Source organism: Citrus sinensis, chromosome 3 (assembly GCF_022201045.2).
Source record: "Citrus sinensis cultivar Valencia sweet orange chromosome 3, DVS_A1.0, whole genome shotgun sequence".
Taxonomy (NCBI): domain Eukaryota; kingdom Viridiplantae; phylum Streptophyta; class Magnoliopsida; order Sapindales; family Rutaceae; genus Citrus; species Citrus sinensis.
In genome coordinates this window covers 46,750,579-46,764,969 of record NC_068558.1, presented here as the reverse complement: position 1 = coordinate 46,764,969, position 14,391 = coordinate 46,750,579, and the positions used below count along the sequence as shown (strand labels likewise).

Sequence of the window (14,391 nt, the reverse complement as noted above, 5' to 3'; positions counted from 1 at the left end):
GATACCTTCTATCACTGGCAACTAATAAATCGAGTAATATCTTTCCTCATCGTATACTGACCATTTTAATTCATTCTAATGAAGAAGGAGGAAAAAAATATGTTTATAACTTAATTTATTATAAATTTGTTTATAATTTAAGAACTAATATTTTGCACGCACTAAACTTGAACATTGCCAAAGATAACTTTTCTACTCTTTTGCATCACCCACTATCATCCTAGTAGGCTCTTTTGATTGATTTAATATAAAATCACCACAGACATAGATTTAGGTTAAAAAATAATAATAATCATAATAAATAAATAAATAAAAATAAACCTGCAATAAACTTAATCTACGTGGAAACTAACTCCTTTGTAAAGTGGCTGGAGAAATAAGTATCGGGAAAACTATAAAAAAGAAAAAAACTCCACCAGGCTACAGGCGAGAGTCGTACCTGATGAAGTGGAGAGGCGTCCGGTTTTTTGTTTGCAGAAGGAGAGCAATAAGACGGAGAGAAAAGATGAGTTTCGTGCAAAATTTTTTGTCTTTTAATAATTTATTTTTATATCCAAAATTTGTGTTTTCGTATCAATTACCCGTACGGTCATACATAATATGATTATCAATTTGAACAAGTTGCATGCATCAAACTGTTATGGATTGAGAAATGTGATTACATGAATGACATGGTCATAGATTAGACGCATACATAACGATGAATGGATAATGGGTCATGCCTAACACTTGTCTTTATTTTTCATTATTATTATTTGTTTTTTTCTTTACTTTGAATGGGCATAGACATGCCTAACATGCAGAGTGAGGCCAATCCAGGAGTAACATGCATTGATTTTGTTGACTAACCAAATCCATTTGACGATGATGACCACTACAGTTGTTCTTTTTTTCAACGCCAATAAATTAGTTTTGTTCCCATTTCTCTAAACTAATTAATTACCCATTAACATTTATTTATTTTTCAAGATTTGTGTGCAAGAGAAGAGAAATTAAAATAACACTAAGATCTTCAACAGAATAATGATATTTCTTTAACAAAATAAAGTGGGTGAAGTGGGCATCTCCAACCAAAGTCTAACCCCCACAAAATTATATAATATTATTTGATGGATGCGCCCGAGACCTCATCTATCAAAACCCTTTACCTTCAAATGAAACAAAACCTTAAGTCATGGAATTCCCATTAATTAATGATATATAAAAAAAAAAACATTAAACAAATCGCAAAGTCTAATTTGATTCCCACAACCTTACAAACCACTCTCCAATTTACATAACATGGGTTTCTTTTTTGTTCAATTTACTATTATTATTATTATTATTATTATTATTATTAATGAAGTTTGTCGATAAGCCGAGAGTTGAGGTGAGACATTAAATATATAATTAGATGAAAGTGGGCATTTAAAAAATAAAATAAAATGAAACTGGGTTTATGTAAGATGAATCTGTTCTCTTTTCCGAATCCACTTAAAATATATGGTGTGTTAGTTGATTATTATTACTTGATAAAAGGTCATAGGTTTTGACAATTATGTGCAATAGATCATGATTAATTGTGATTATGTTTTTAAAGCCATTGTGGATTTAATTTTAATGGGTTTGTTTTGGTCTATCCAATGAGTCTCAACTCCAGTCCCTACCCTAAAAAGGCAATCCGATCACACAGGCCTAGTGATGCAATATTAATGATCAAGAGTCGGAAGCACTAAGCATTAAGCGCCAAAAAGTGTCATCATATACATAGAATATGAATCATTTCGTTGGGCATAAAGAACGGAGATCTCATTGCCATGATGCTGTTCTTGCTTTTACAGCCTCATGTGGAATTATCATGAATCATAGCCGTAAATGATTTACTCCTCGTGCGAGTCAAAAAATGATTTACCTCTGCCCAATATTGGCGGTAGGGCCAATATTTCTTATAAATTTCAATTGAGGCTACTAGACACAGAGGAGAATGAGATAGGACTGTTGCTTATGTCACCTAATACACAACAAGAACTAAAACATGATTAAATTTGTGATATCGAATTTCATACTCTTTATAATTGTCAACTTCCGCAGTCACCGCTGAATGACAACTCAAAGGGCAGCCGTGTATGATGTCAACTAGACCTAATCCACAAGCTCATTTTTGTCAAACGCGTGGCGCTCACTTTTAGTGGCTTAAATGACAAGCGTGGGATCATAACAGTTGATTCTGATTAAGTGCGATTCAATTCAACTTCATCATGCGTGTTAGGATGATGTGTTAATTGGACAATGAGAGAAATTCACCGAGCTTGTTGCTCTCCAGACGAGCTGTTCCTAACAGTTTGAGGCATAATGGTCCTTGAGATTTTACCAAATTTTTACCAACTTAAGGATGCCAAAATTGTCAAAACTGCTGGCATACGGGTCAAGCTATTCGGACCCACTTCACAATGTGATCCGAATCTTTTGGTCCAATTTTACTTCAAAATTCCTCGTTAAAACTGTTTGATCAAATGCTTCAAAGACATCAAGAAATCTACTTCTATTTGGTCCAAATAGAGAGACATTTCTTAACTTCCCCTTTTCTTTTTGGGTTAACAGTTACACCACCATAGATTGCGGGAGCCATAGCATTGGGCTCCGTGACATTGCTTTTGATAAAGGTGTGCTGACTCACTTTGAGTCTTCCCTTTAGTAATTCCCCAGAAGTTTAAATTTCCCCTGTATTTGTTAGCATCTTCTTTACCTTGTAACAACAGGTCAATAATCACAGAAGAACTAGCTCATCATGCAGCCTTTTTGTATTTTCAACATGGAAGGACAGATAAAAAGAAAGCAAGAAATAAATTTCTTTTATCCTTTTGCCAGAATTCATTTGGACCGTTTAATTTTTGAACACTTGAAAACAATACACTGACTCTTCTAACGGGCAAATTGAATTGTTGTTTCATTACTATATACTATCCTCATCAATACAGACCTTAACACAAAATAACCAGGTCAAGAAGCCGAAAACTTTAATTAGCATGCAGAGCCTCATTAATCAATTTCTTTGCTGCCTCGCGGATGCATGAAAGGTTAGTTTTAATCTCGTTACAGAGTCTGCCTTCAACTAGGCGAACAGGCAACCACAACTTTGGTCGTACATCAACTGAATAGGAGAGAGTAGTCTGAAACTTTTGACTAAGCAAGGACTCGCTGTCTTCAAATTTTCCTCCATTGAACTGCACAACCGAACATTTTTCTGAAACTGTTAGCATCTGAACCGAAAAAACATGAAATCACATTCAGGTAAATGAGATGCAAGCCTACGAAGCATAGTGTTTCTTATATAAAGGTTCTACAGTCATTATGATGGTTGAAAACTATTCGAATGCAGGTTCAAATAGAGGTTGGCAACAATGTATCCACTGGCCCAACCACGAAGTCTACTGCTACTTCACACTTCATTACTGGTTTTCCTGATTGGAACCAGCTAAGCCATTTACACGAACCTTCCAGACGCTAAATCATACAAAGAAAAGTGAAAGCCTGCAGAATTTAAATAACATTTGGAAATATACACAATTTCACAAAAATATTATTTTGAATAATCTGTAGACAAGAATATGTTACCTGTTCAATAGACCACTTTCCTTCAAAAAGTTGAAAGTCACCTTCAATCATCTTAAATTCAATGTCACGTTTTTTCCCAGATGGAAAAATCTCAAGATCTTTCTCATAACAATCCAAAACTCCCTTAGCATTAAATTTGATCCCAAATGCCAAGTTCTGCTGCCCAATCTGTCAAATAGAATGAAAGATCATGAACAGATGCAAGTAAAAGGCCAAAAAGTAAATTTAACAGCAAATTTGACATAAAGACGAAGGTGAAAGTATACACATGAACACCCATATCCATGATTTCTCTCATGACACGTTGCAGATAAGACATCACAAAGAAGCACACTCAATGTCTGTAGATCCCAATTGAAAAACTTTTAAAAGTGCTACAATGTGCCCTCCTGGACGATTAAAACAGCGTTAAATACATTTTGGCGACCCATGAAGCCCATTTCAGTTCTCCAAATCATATAATACATATGGCCGGTTGTAAGCCTTCTCTGTAGTCAAATAATAAAGTCTATATTAGATGAACTAGAGTTTTGTTGGAACCTAAGAAGAAGCATTTTTCCTATGGGATAAAATCCATTATGATTAGGCCATTTTCAAATCAATTTCGACACTAACGAATTAGCCAATTCTTATGAATTTAACCAATTCACAGGAATAAAAATTCGAGAAATGAAAAAGATTAAGCAAACTCTCCTCAACAACAAAAAGTGGATAATTATCTGGAAGCAAAGCCTCTACGGGTGTATTGTGATACGATAAAAAGAGTCTTTAACAAATAACAATATGCCGAAACAAACAGGCACCGCTGCCTGCCATAACATAGAGAATGGAGAAAAAGAAAATAAAGAGAACAAATACCTGATAAAGGCGAACGAAGTTGTCATTCTTTTCAACAACTTGGCTGACAGCAAGATTAGGCACGAAGTCAGCCAACTTCTCGTAATCCGTCAAAATGTGCCACACAGTATCAAGACTTGCGTCAATTTCAATTTTGGACCGAATTCGCCGCGAATTCCTCCCAAGCTTCTTTATCTCGATACATACACCATCCCCATGTAGCGATTGTGTTTGTGACCCTGACCCCTCCTCTGACAAAACATCATCATCATCCTCCTCCTCTATATCTAATTCACTCGAATTTGTGTTAGAACAGTAAGAGGTGCCGTTGCGTTTGAATTGGGAAAGATTAAACTCGGGGGAAACACTTAAAATAGAATGGGGGGTCTTTTGAATTGAGGAACGAGTGGAAGTGAATGGGAATCTAGAAGTGGAGTGTGAGGTTGCAGTGGTTGCTGGTTTTGAGATCGGGAAGAAGAGAAGACAAGAGCCAGACGAGTCTAATGAGAGTGGACAGGCGCGCATATTTTGTTAGCACTTTGCAGTTGATAACAACATTTCTAATTCGGTTGTTAGATTCCAGGTTTTGGCATCAAGCCGTACAAGAGAATTCATAATCATAATCATTGCAGTGTCTGGACATTTGGGTGTCCACGTGTTTAGAATTTAAGATAATGTCTGTGTCCAATTCCTTCTACTTGATCCACATCCCAAACGAAACTGCCGTCGTACACGCTTGGGCTGGATCAAAAACTGAGGCTTGGACAGAAATACAAGTGAAGCCCCTACTTTGAAAATCTTACCAAATCCTCTTTTTTTTTTTTTAAAGAAAATTAACTTAAAGAGGTCGTGGTGAATGGGGTCCATTCTTTAGTAATCATGCAATTAAGTTTGTTCACATGTACTTTTACATTGTGATAATATATCTTCTCTTATTTTTTGAAATTTCTGCAACTCTCGATTTTTGAAGTCAGTGTTTATAATTATGCCCAGCTTTCTATTCATAATCTCAAGCTGATTTATTAGGTTTAACCCAAAGTTTATAAACTATTTTAGACTTGCCTTGTTAGTAAATTTACAGCAATAAACGTGAGATTATTAAGGAAATTAGTTGCTGCTGTTACTCCGTTGATTGAGCTAAAATTTAAAGTTACCAGGTCCTTTGAAAAATAATTACTTGGTAAATAAACAACATGACATGTCCAAACTAAAAAAATATATATTAAAAATAGAAGTAATGTGCGAATGAGACAAACTAATTATGTGGTTAGCCTTTAGACACTAATATTGAACTCTCCTAAAAATTTTTAGATGATATATTAAACAAAAATTTAAATATCTTTAAAATATTAGATCTACGCATTTTTGTAGACAAAAATGTTGTAGAACAATAATTTCGTTTTCACTTGGTAGATAATTTTATCTATTTAAAAAACGCGTTTTTAGGTGATACATATCAAAACTTTCATTATCATACAAAGGTATATATATGTATAACTATAAAGTTATAACTAAATTCCCCTTGAAATTTTAATCACTGCTCCAAGACCTAAGACCTACCCTTTGCTCATAATTTAGCTAAAGTAGTTATGGGTTGTGAGGAACTGAGGGTCCTATCATCTGGATAGGAGACTTTCCAGTTTAAATGTCAATGTTACTTTTCAAGTTTAATTAATAGAAAGCTTTACTTTCTCATAATAAATTTCTTGTCACTAGTTAATTATCTATGGTAATAAAACTATGATTATAAAGATGGGGCTTTGCAAACATATTAAAATTTTGTTTTCTATTGAGTTGTTAGGGCTAGTTTGGTAACACTGTAATTTTTAAAATAATTAATATTAGTTGTAATGTATAAGTAATCAATTATGAAGAGAGTCAGATAAACTATTGGTAAAATTTATTAAAATTTTGGTAACACTATAATAAACATATTAAAATTTTATTTTCTATTGAGTTTTAGGGCTAATTTGGTAACACTGTAAATTTTAAAACAATTAATATTAGTTGTACTGTATAAGTAATCAAATATGAAGAGAGTCAAATAAACTTTTGGTAAAATTTATTTTTAAATGTACTGTGAATTTTAAAAATATTTATATGTTTAGTAAATTTCAGTATTAAACTAATAAAATCTCACTATTAAACTGATAAAAGAATGTAAAATGATTGAATTTGATAATGATAATAATAATAATAATAATAATAATAATAATAATAATAATAATCATCATCATCATCTCTTTAAAGTTAGTGATAAATAAAATTAATAAGGATAATTTTAGATTCTTATAATAGATATGGAATTATATTAAATATAAAAATGATTCTAAAAATATGATTTTGAAAAATTACTTATTCTCCACTTTTTTAAATCTGTTATAATCTCAAATGGGCCCTTAGGGCCAGTTTGGTATAATTGTAACTTTTGAAATAATTGTTGTTAGTTGTATTATAGAAACAATTAGTTGTAAGGAAAATCAGTTAAGTAAAATTTATTTTAAAAAGTAATGTGAGTTTTAAAAACAGTTCATATGTTTGGTAAATCTATTGTTAAACTACTATGAGAATATAAATAACTGAATTAGACATAATGTTTAATCAAATTTATTTATATATATATATAAATATGCATATAAAATATTTTTTATTGTGTATATATAATAATTGATAACTAAAATAAAATATTTTATATTATTATTAGTAGTAGTAGTAGTAGTAGTAGTAGTAGTAGTAGTAGTAGTAGTAGTAGTGGTGGTGGTGGTGGTAGTAGTAGTAGTAGTAAATTGGGCTGATTTAGAAGAAAGCCTCAAATGTTGCACAAATCCGGGCCGGTCTAATCGTGTGGGCGGGTTTTCTGAAGAACAGTTCTTTACAAATCCGCCAACCAAAGACCCGTCGGAGAAAGCAAAGATACAAAATCAAAAGGCTTTCCAACCTAATAGAAGCTTCTTATTAGTTATCACTGGCTGCAGGCTCCAGCTGCGGCAAATTTGGGCGACCCCTATTACCTAATCCATTGTTATGGCTTCTACTGTCTCTACTCAGATGCGGCTGCATAGCCCCGCCCTCATTTTCCAGGTTAGCACTCCAATAATCTCACCCTACTTATATTGTAACTCTAAATCGATTTCATGTAACATTTAACCCAAGTAAGCAAAACGTTGAAAAACAAAAGTTTGAACAAGAAACAGTTTACCTTGGGACACGCTGATGCTCGCTCCTTGATAGTTCAGAGACATGTTCACATACCCAAATAGCTCGAAGTCTCTTACTCTCTGGTAATGCCAATTGGGTTCGTTGTATTTGGTCTGTTTATTTTTTAGGCGTGTTTGATTGAACGATGATTCCCACTTGGCCCACCTCATTAATTGCATTCAGTGTTCACACATTGATATGTCAATTCTCTGTCTTTACTGTTTTATTGAAATATGGCTGTGTAAAACTTAAGCCCTGGAGAGATGGGTAACAATCCAGTTCAGCCAACTGAGTTGAGTAAATGATTCCCGTTGACTCCTCAGAATACAAGTTTTCAGAGTTTCAGATTTACCCTGGATGTTGTTCAGACTACTATATTTTTATAATCTCGCATTTGGTGCTGGATTTAAATTCCATCTGCGCATGGCCTTTAATTATTGTAGGGTCTACAACTTGCACATTCGTGATTCATTTTCTTGAGGCTATACTTAGCTTAGCAAACATGATTCATGTGTATTTGCTTAAATTATGGAAAGTTCTCACTTTCTCCACTAATTCTACATTGTCTTGGCTCTATAATTTGCAAATACAATTCGTTGAGGTGGCCAGTGGTCCGTACAGAGCTGAATGTCCTCATTTTCTTTAATGGTCAGGTGTACATTATTTTGTGGCGTACTAAGATTAAGATATTCATAGCATTATTTCAAAGTCACATTCTAATTTGACCTTTTCCTTGGGTTGTTTTCTCTAATTGGAAATAGTTCTTCAATTGTTTTCAAATGTTCATCATTTTTTAGAACAGATTAGTCAAAACTTAGGTCTTGTGATTTTGCACAGAATATGTAACTTATGATGAATAAGATGGAAGATAGAATTGAGGTATGGTGAATCTAGAGTGTGCCATTTGCATAGTGATCATTTGGAATAATAACGATTCAAGAGTTTTGTTCTTATAAACTTTATTCATAGTTTTAAGACATTCTTTGCTTAGGCCAGGGAATCATATGCATTGCAATCCTTAGTTAAGAAAGTAGAAGCATGAGAAAATGATCGAACTTGATATGTCCTGCAAAATTGCTTAAATAGCTAGCAGGTTAAATGAGAATTTTATTTCATCCTGCTTGATTCATCTTGATTAGCGTTTCTAATTTGTGGATTGGTTTTGACTTCAGGGCAGTTATAGCCAAGGTGTTGCAAATGTTTGTATGCTACCTATGACGTCTAGCATTACAAATTCGCAGTCAGGTCATTGCCCAGCTTCTACTTTGAAGTTGTCTGGAAGAGCATTGACATCAAGATCCCACTATGCATCAAGCTTTCCCATCGTACAGCTTTCTAAAGCACCTTCTGTTAAGTATCGAAGAATGTTCTGTGTCAACTCAATGGCAAAGGTTAGTGAATTTCTTTCAACTATTCAAGCCCAAAAGTGAGTCTGTTATTGGTATGATTAACAAGCAGGGGATCGAACATTTTTCTCTGCCTGTAGCTTTGGCATTTATTAAGTATTTTCAGAGTGGTAATGGTAATGCCATTACAATCTTTGTAAGAAATCATGTTGAACCCTGTCTTAAAATACTCACTCCTATGAATTACATTGACAATTTTCTCATTGTCCTTCTGAGATTTTATATATTTGTATCCATTGTGGCATAACTTTTTTCTGAATTTTATAGTCTGTTCTGATGTGTTTGATGGTCTGCTGTTACCTTACATATTTACTTGATTGATTTTAGGATGTAGAGCTGCAAGCAAAAGTGACAACCAAAGTTTTCTTTGACGTAGATATTGGAGGTAAACCTGCAGGTAGAATAGTAATGGGCCTTTTTGGAGATGTTGTTCCGAAAACAGCTGAGAACTTTCGTGCACTGTGTACAGGTAAGCTTTGCTTAACAGTTCATCCTGTTTTTGAATTGACTTTTTAATTACTATGCATCAATAAACATCAATATTAAAATATCAAGCAGGTGAGAAAGGATATGGTTACAAAGGATGCTCCTTCCACCGTATTATTAAAGATTTTATGATCCAGGGAGGGGACTTCACTGAGGGAGATGTAAGCTCTGTTCCTCTTTTCAACCTCTTATTTATTTGTTGGCATACAAGATATGTGCTTTATTTAGTAGTGCTGATTGCTGAGCAGAAACTTTGTTTGTTTTTTGCTGACTGTAGGGAACTGGAGGCATCAGTATTTATGGTTCCAGCTTTGAAGATGAGAGCTTTGTCTGTAAGTTTGCAATATCCTCAGTTTTGTGCTTCTTCCCCATCTTCATTACTGTAGTAGGGATATTTGGAATTTAAGTTGAACATCTAGTCTTTTTCTTTGAAGGTAAGGGGTGGGTGAGGCCCAAATTAATTTTTTAGCCCTTTACTTTGCCCAAGATTTAAATTCGGGGTGGCTAGCCAAATAAAGTTTCTTGGAAACCAATCGATCAAGCCCCTGGGGGCAGTTGAAGAGCTAGTCTGATTGCTAATATATTGTGGTTACTTTTGGCAGTGAAGCATGTTGGACCTGGAGTATTAAGCATGGCCAATGCAGGTCCTAATACCAATGGGAGCCAATTTTTCATTTGCACAGTGAAGGTGAGATGGCAGCTTTGCTTTTTTTGTTGATTATATTTCTAGTTTCATGCTTCCACTTTTGCAGTCAAATTGATCACATAGTATCAGAAAATATTGTTTTATAGGCTATTTGAAAATCCAAATCATCCTTTGATAGAACTGATGGATTTGTGGCAACCATCTTAGAGTTTTAGCTATGGCTGTTGTTTGTTGTCTATACCTATCAATTGTGAAGGTCTACTTCATTATTTTATACACCATCAACACAAAGACAGTAAGACAGTATGAAGACACAAGATACAAGATTATTGAGCTGAATGCCTTGTCTGGTTAACTGTATAATATTTTTGGTTTTTTTATCACAATATTCGATAATGGTTGACATACAGGTTATTGTATCACGAATTGGTTATCTTGTATATAATCTTGTTAATTTTTATTCTGTAGACACCATGGTTGGACAACCGCCATGTTGTGTTTGGACATGTCATTGATGGAATGGACGTTGTGAGGAAACTTGAATCTGTAGAGACAAGCAGGACAGATTACCCAAAGGTGCCATGTAGAATTATCAATAGTGGAGAACTACCATTAGATGCCTGATCTGCCAGCTCTGATATCTTACCACAACCATAAAATACGACTTTTGTAATTCATCACTTTTGTGGAGCCAAATGGTTTTTGTAACTGTTATCTACATGAAAGCATGTTCCGCTTAGTTGAATTAGCTGAGAAACTCAAGAATAATACTCGGTAAGCTCATGGTAGAGCTGAATATGTACTATTGTTCGGTTGAATGTATATGTGCAGATTCCACTTGTAGTAAACAGTCAATAATACAACAGAGCGCTAATTTTGCAATTTCAAGTTTTTATTTATTGGTAGTTGTTCCCGGTGCCCGGGGGCTACTTACATGAGCGTTGTCTGCAATATAAAGCCACCTCACTATATTTGATTTTCTTTAGACAATCTAGAGGTTTGGTTTGATCTTAAGATTCATCCTTCAAAATACTTTTACAAACCACCACCTATGCAAGGACTGCGGTCTCAACTGCAGCTGGCTGAATGACCTGCTCAAGCTGCTCTCCTTCACCTTCCCATATTTCGGGTATTGCCTCTTTGATGTTGTGAATGCTGTTCAAGGCGTGGTCTGCTGGAGGCACCGGAACTGAGCTCCCCACCTGCCACAATTTTTACTCACTTATTACTATCTCTCTCTCTCTCATATATATATATATATATATATATGTATATATATATTCAGGGATTCATGCATGTTGCCGGGAAGCTGAATTTGCTGCTACACGTAACAAAGAAAAGGTTAACTTACAATCACGGTATGAAGACCTGCTGCCTTTGCACTTGCAATGTTTCGAGCACTGTCGTCAAAGAAAATCTGCAGGAGACGAAAATGAAAGTATTTTTATTTATAAATAAAATATTCAAAATTTTCCGAGATAATTTAAAAAAGGAAAACACATTACTGTTTTCTTTGGGTCAACATTTGCGATCCTAATAGCAGTTTCAATAGCTTCCAGTGAGGGTTTACAGAGGATCCTTTGGTTGGAGCTGAAACTGTTGTTCTCAATTCCGTCCGTGTTGTCGGCCGGTTGAAGACGGGGGTTAATAGTTTCAAAGCATATGATGCCTTCAAAACAATCTTCCAAGCCCAACCTGCCGAGAACTTCCATTGCATGCTTCTGATCAGCATTGGTGAAGATCTGGGAACACCAACAATCATTTTAGAATCGCCCTGTTATGGTGCAATTCAGAGGAACTTCTCTGTTAAACCGAAACAAGTCAGAGTTTGACATACTATTTTTCGCTGTGGCATGGAAAGTAGAAGGTTTCTTAATACTGGATCAGGCTTCAGCTTTTCGTAAGGTAATTTTCCGTGGACAAAAGCATGAAACTCATCATTGTCAAACTCATAACCAACAGCCTGAAATTTGATACTGAGACTTTCAATTTGTCCTGAAAAAATAACAATAATAATAATAATAGAAATCTAGAACCAGATACATTACCTTTAGACCGGCCATTGTTGTCCCGTGTTCCCGGTACAATTCCAAACACATCCTGGGTACTTCACTTTCATCTATGTGCAAGTGTTGCGACATGAACTCTAAAATCAAAATTACTCGGTGTCACAAGTCTCACATAGCTGTAGCCTGTAGCAGTATTAACATCAATATATCATAATCAGGGTTGTGATTGTATGGTACTACCTTCTATGTTCCTACGGCAGGCCAAGTTAAAACCAGTGCTCAATGGGTATAAAGTGTCATCCAAATCTGCAAAATATGTTTAGTTTCACAAATTAGTGCTTCTCTGTGAGCATTTTTGTGCAATTGCAACCACCTAGATGCCTTGGAACAGCCGATGATCAGAAATCGGGACGAAAGCTCAAACAAATGTTTGTTCAAAACTATAACATACCGAAGAGCAGGCACTCGTAATTGGCTGCAGTTGTCCTTCCCATGGTATCCATCTTCAAGGCCGGACCTGCAAGGAAGCTTCAAAAGATTGGAACAAAACCTAATGAAATCAGAATAAAATCGATGAAACTAAAGAGAACGAAGACCTAATGAACCCATCAGAAAGTGCTTTGAGTTGTTGGGCAGGGGAGAAAAACTCAAAGCTTTCAATATATGGACAAATCAACTTAGTGTTTCCCCTTTTAAAAAGGGCAGCATATTCATCAGATTCATGTACATACATTATGGTGATTGATGAAAGCAATGAAGCACAGTACTCTTTATCAACCACAAATTATAATAGAAATAATTAGTACTGACTATAAGAATAATATACAGCCTAAAACACATCAAAAGATTATGTGGTGCCAAGAGCACACTACCTTCAATTACAAAATGATTATAACAGCTCTGATGAACGAACCAGCAGTGCGTCTTAGTTGCCTATTTATACGAATTCAAGCACGACGTAGCCATTAAGCAATGTTGCGAATGATGTCGGTAAAACATCTGGTGAGGCGGCAAGCATATAGTTTGTTCACTTTATTACTTTTCTGAATTGTTTAAAATGTCATCATGTCTTCTGTTACCGGTCACTGTATGGCGTATGCATCCCATTAATACCCAAGTGGGTGTGTTTGAATTTCAATTTTAAAAAGAATATGCTGCGTGATCCAATGCATGTTGGTGACTGACTACCCCTCTTTATCTTACTTTATTTGTGAACCATGCATCAAGACTCATGCTTCGATTGCAATTAATGACTCAAACAAAGGGGTAATGCAATCAAAGCAAATGGGATGATGTACGTATAATTTTTTTTTAATCTAGTAAAGAAACTGGGAATCGATTCCAAAATGAAAATGGGCGAGATTATAGACAAGTGGGGAGCTTTAAGAATATATATGAGAATTATTCTTTTCGAAAGTTACCGGGGAATATTAAGTAAAGCCACAATAGATAATAAATTAATGTCGGTGTAACTTGACGTGTATCAAAAACAAATATTCGTTTTTGCAAACTAAAAGTGCTCATCTGTTGCTTGGATTTAGCTGTCTGTTCCAACTTCTAAATTGATTCCTCAGTTTGGCATTAATGCACTGATGGAGAAACTGGTTAATAAATGCGCATCATCATGGCAGCTCAAGAACTCTTAATTAACTCTCTCAACATGATTCGAGCCTTACGCACGCATTATTTACTCTCAAATGTTTATTTTTAGTGTAGCTTTAGGTCCACTCAAAAGACCTCTTATTATTTGAAGGGTGGTGATCTCTTATAAAACTTACCATTCACATCTTTTTCAAGCGATGTAGAATGTCACACTAAGAGCTTTATATTTAATCAATCCTTTTAGCAATTATGATCGTATCTTTGTTTGGTGCTGATCAACATTTATTATGTTATCTTCCATTATTTGAAAAAAAATAAAAAAATAATTACAATAAAACAAGTTAATATGTGATTTTGTAATTGCTATGCATTATTTTATTTATCAGTTGATACAAATTCAAAACGTGGAAGTTTTTATTATTCTGTTGGTATTGAGCAATAGTTATCTGATAAAAAATAATTCTTAATTAGAAGATTCCGTTATTAATTTGTTAAAAACAAAGCTTGCTATTAATGAAGAAGACTTGTCGTCGAGGTATAAAATGTGTGGGCCCCGGTACCACAAACCGATGTCCACTCTATAAACAGACCCATTATATTTTTGGGTTCATGG

At 34.7% G+C, this 14,391-nt stretch overlaps 3 protein-coding genes across 8 annotated transcripts; 1 reads left to right on the top strand and 2 right to left on the bottom strand.

The window, feature by feature from the left end:
* Window positions 1-2,804: 2,804 nt before the first annotated feature.
* On the bottom strand, window positions 2,805-5,187 carry LOC102618481 (uncharacterized). 2 transcript variants are annotated; one of them, XM_006491384.4, is made up of 3 exons: window positions 4,453-5,168; window positions 3,595-3,762; window positions 2,805-3,203 (listed from the first exon to the last, which is right to left on the bottom strand). In XM_006491384.4, the coding sequence occupies exons 1-3, from the start codon at window positions 4,954-4,956 to the stop codon at window positions 2,997-2,999; spliced, it is 879 nt and encodes a 292-aa protein (XP_006491447.2). In that variant the 5' UTR covers window positions 4,957-5,168; the 3' UTR covers window positions 2,805-2,996. The 2 variants fall into 2 exon arrangements, with proteins under 2 accessions (XP_006491447.2, XP_006491448.2); XM_006491385.4 differs by lacking the exon at window positions 2,805-3,203 and adding an exon at window positions 3,210-3,510 and having other exon boundaries at window positions 4,453-5,187.
* A 2,133-nt stretch (window positions 5,188-7,320) lies between these two features.
* On the top strand, window positions 7,321-11,049 carry LOC102610362 (uncharacterized). 3 transcript variants are annotated; one of them, XM_015525199.3, is made up of 7 exons: window positions 7,321-7,512; window positions 8,802-9,020; window positions 9,363-9,504; window positions 9,591-9,682; window positions 9,799-9,853; window positions 10,124-10,209; window positions 10,636-11,049. In XM_015525199.3, exons 1-7 carry the CDS (start codon window positions 7,456-7,458, stop codon window positions 10,789-10,791), a joined length of 807 nt encoding a protein of 268 aa, XP_015380685.1. In that variant the 5' UTR covers window positions 7,321-7,455; the 3' UTR covers window positions 10,792-11,049. The 3 variants fall into 3 exon arrangements, with proteins under 3 accessions (XP_015380685.1, XP_006492442.1, XP_015380686.1); XM_006492379.4 differs by having other exon boundaries at window positions 7,327-7,512; window positions 9,594-9,682; XM_015525200.3 differs by lacking the exon at window positions 7,321-7,512 and adding an exon at window positions 7,534-7,712.
* Window positions 11,039-13,196, bottom strand: LOC102610855 (hypothetical protein). Of its 3 annotated transcripts, none has more exons than XM_006492383.4 (8): window positions 13,049-13,196; window positions 12,628-12,704; window positions 12,417-12,482; window positions 12,216-12,313; window positions 12,005-12,130; window positions 11,673-11,909; window positions 11,519-11,584; window positions 11,039-11,369 (listed from the first exon to the last, which is right to left on the bottom strand). In XM_006492383.4, the coding sequence occupies exons 2-8, from the start codon at window positions 12,677-12,679 to the stop codon at window positions 11,217-11,219; spliced, it is 798 nt and encodes a 265-aa protein (XP_006492446.1). In that variant the 5' UTR covers window positions 12,680-12,704; window positions 13,049-13,196; the 3' UTR covers window positions 11,039-11,216. The 3 variants fall into 3 exon arrangements, with proteins under 3 accessions (XP_006492446.1, XP_006492445.1, XP_006492444.1); XM_006492382.4 differs by having other exon boundaries at window positions 12,628-12,693; window positions 13,049-13,190; XM_006492381.4 differs by lacking the exon at window positions 13,049-13,196 and adding an exon at window positions 12,773-12,955 and having other exon boundaries at window positions 12,628-12,693.
* Window positions 13,197-14,391: the final 1,195 nt, after the last annotated feature.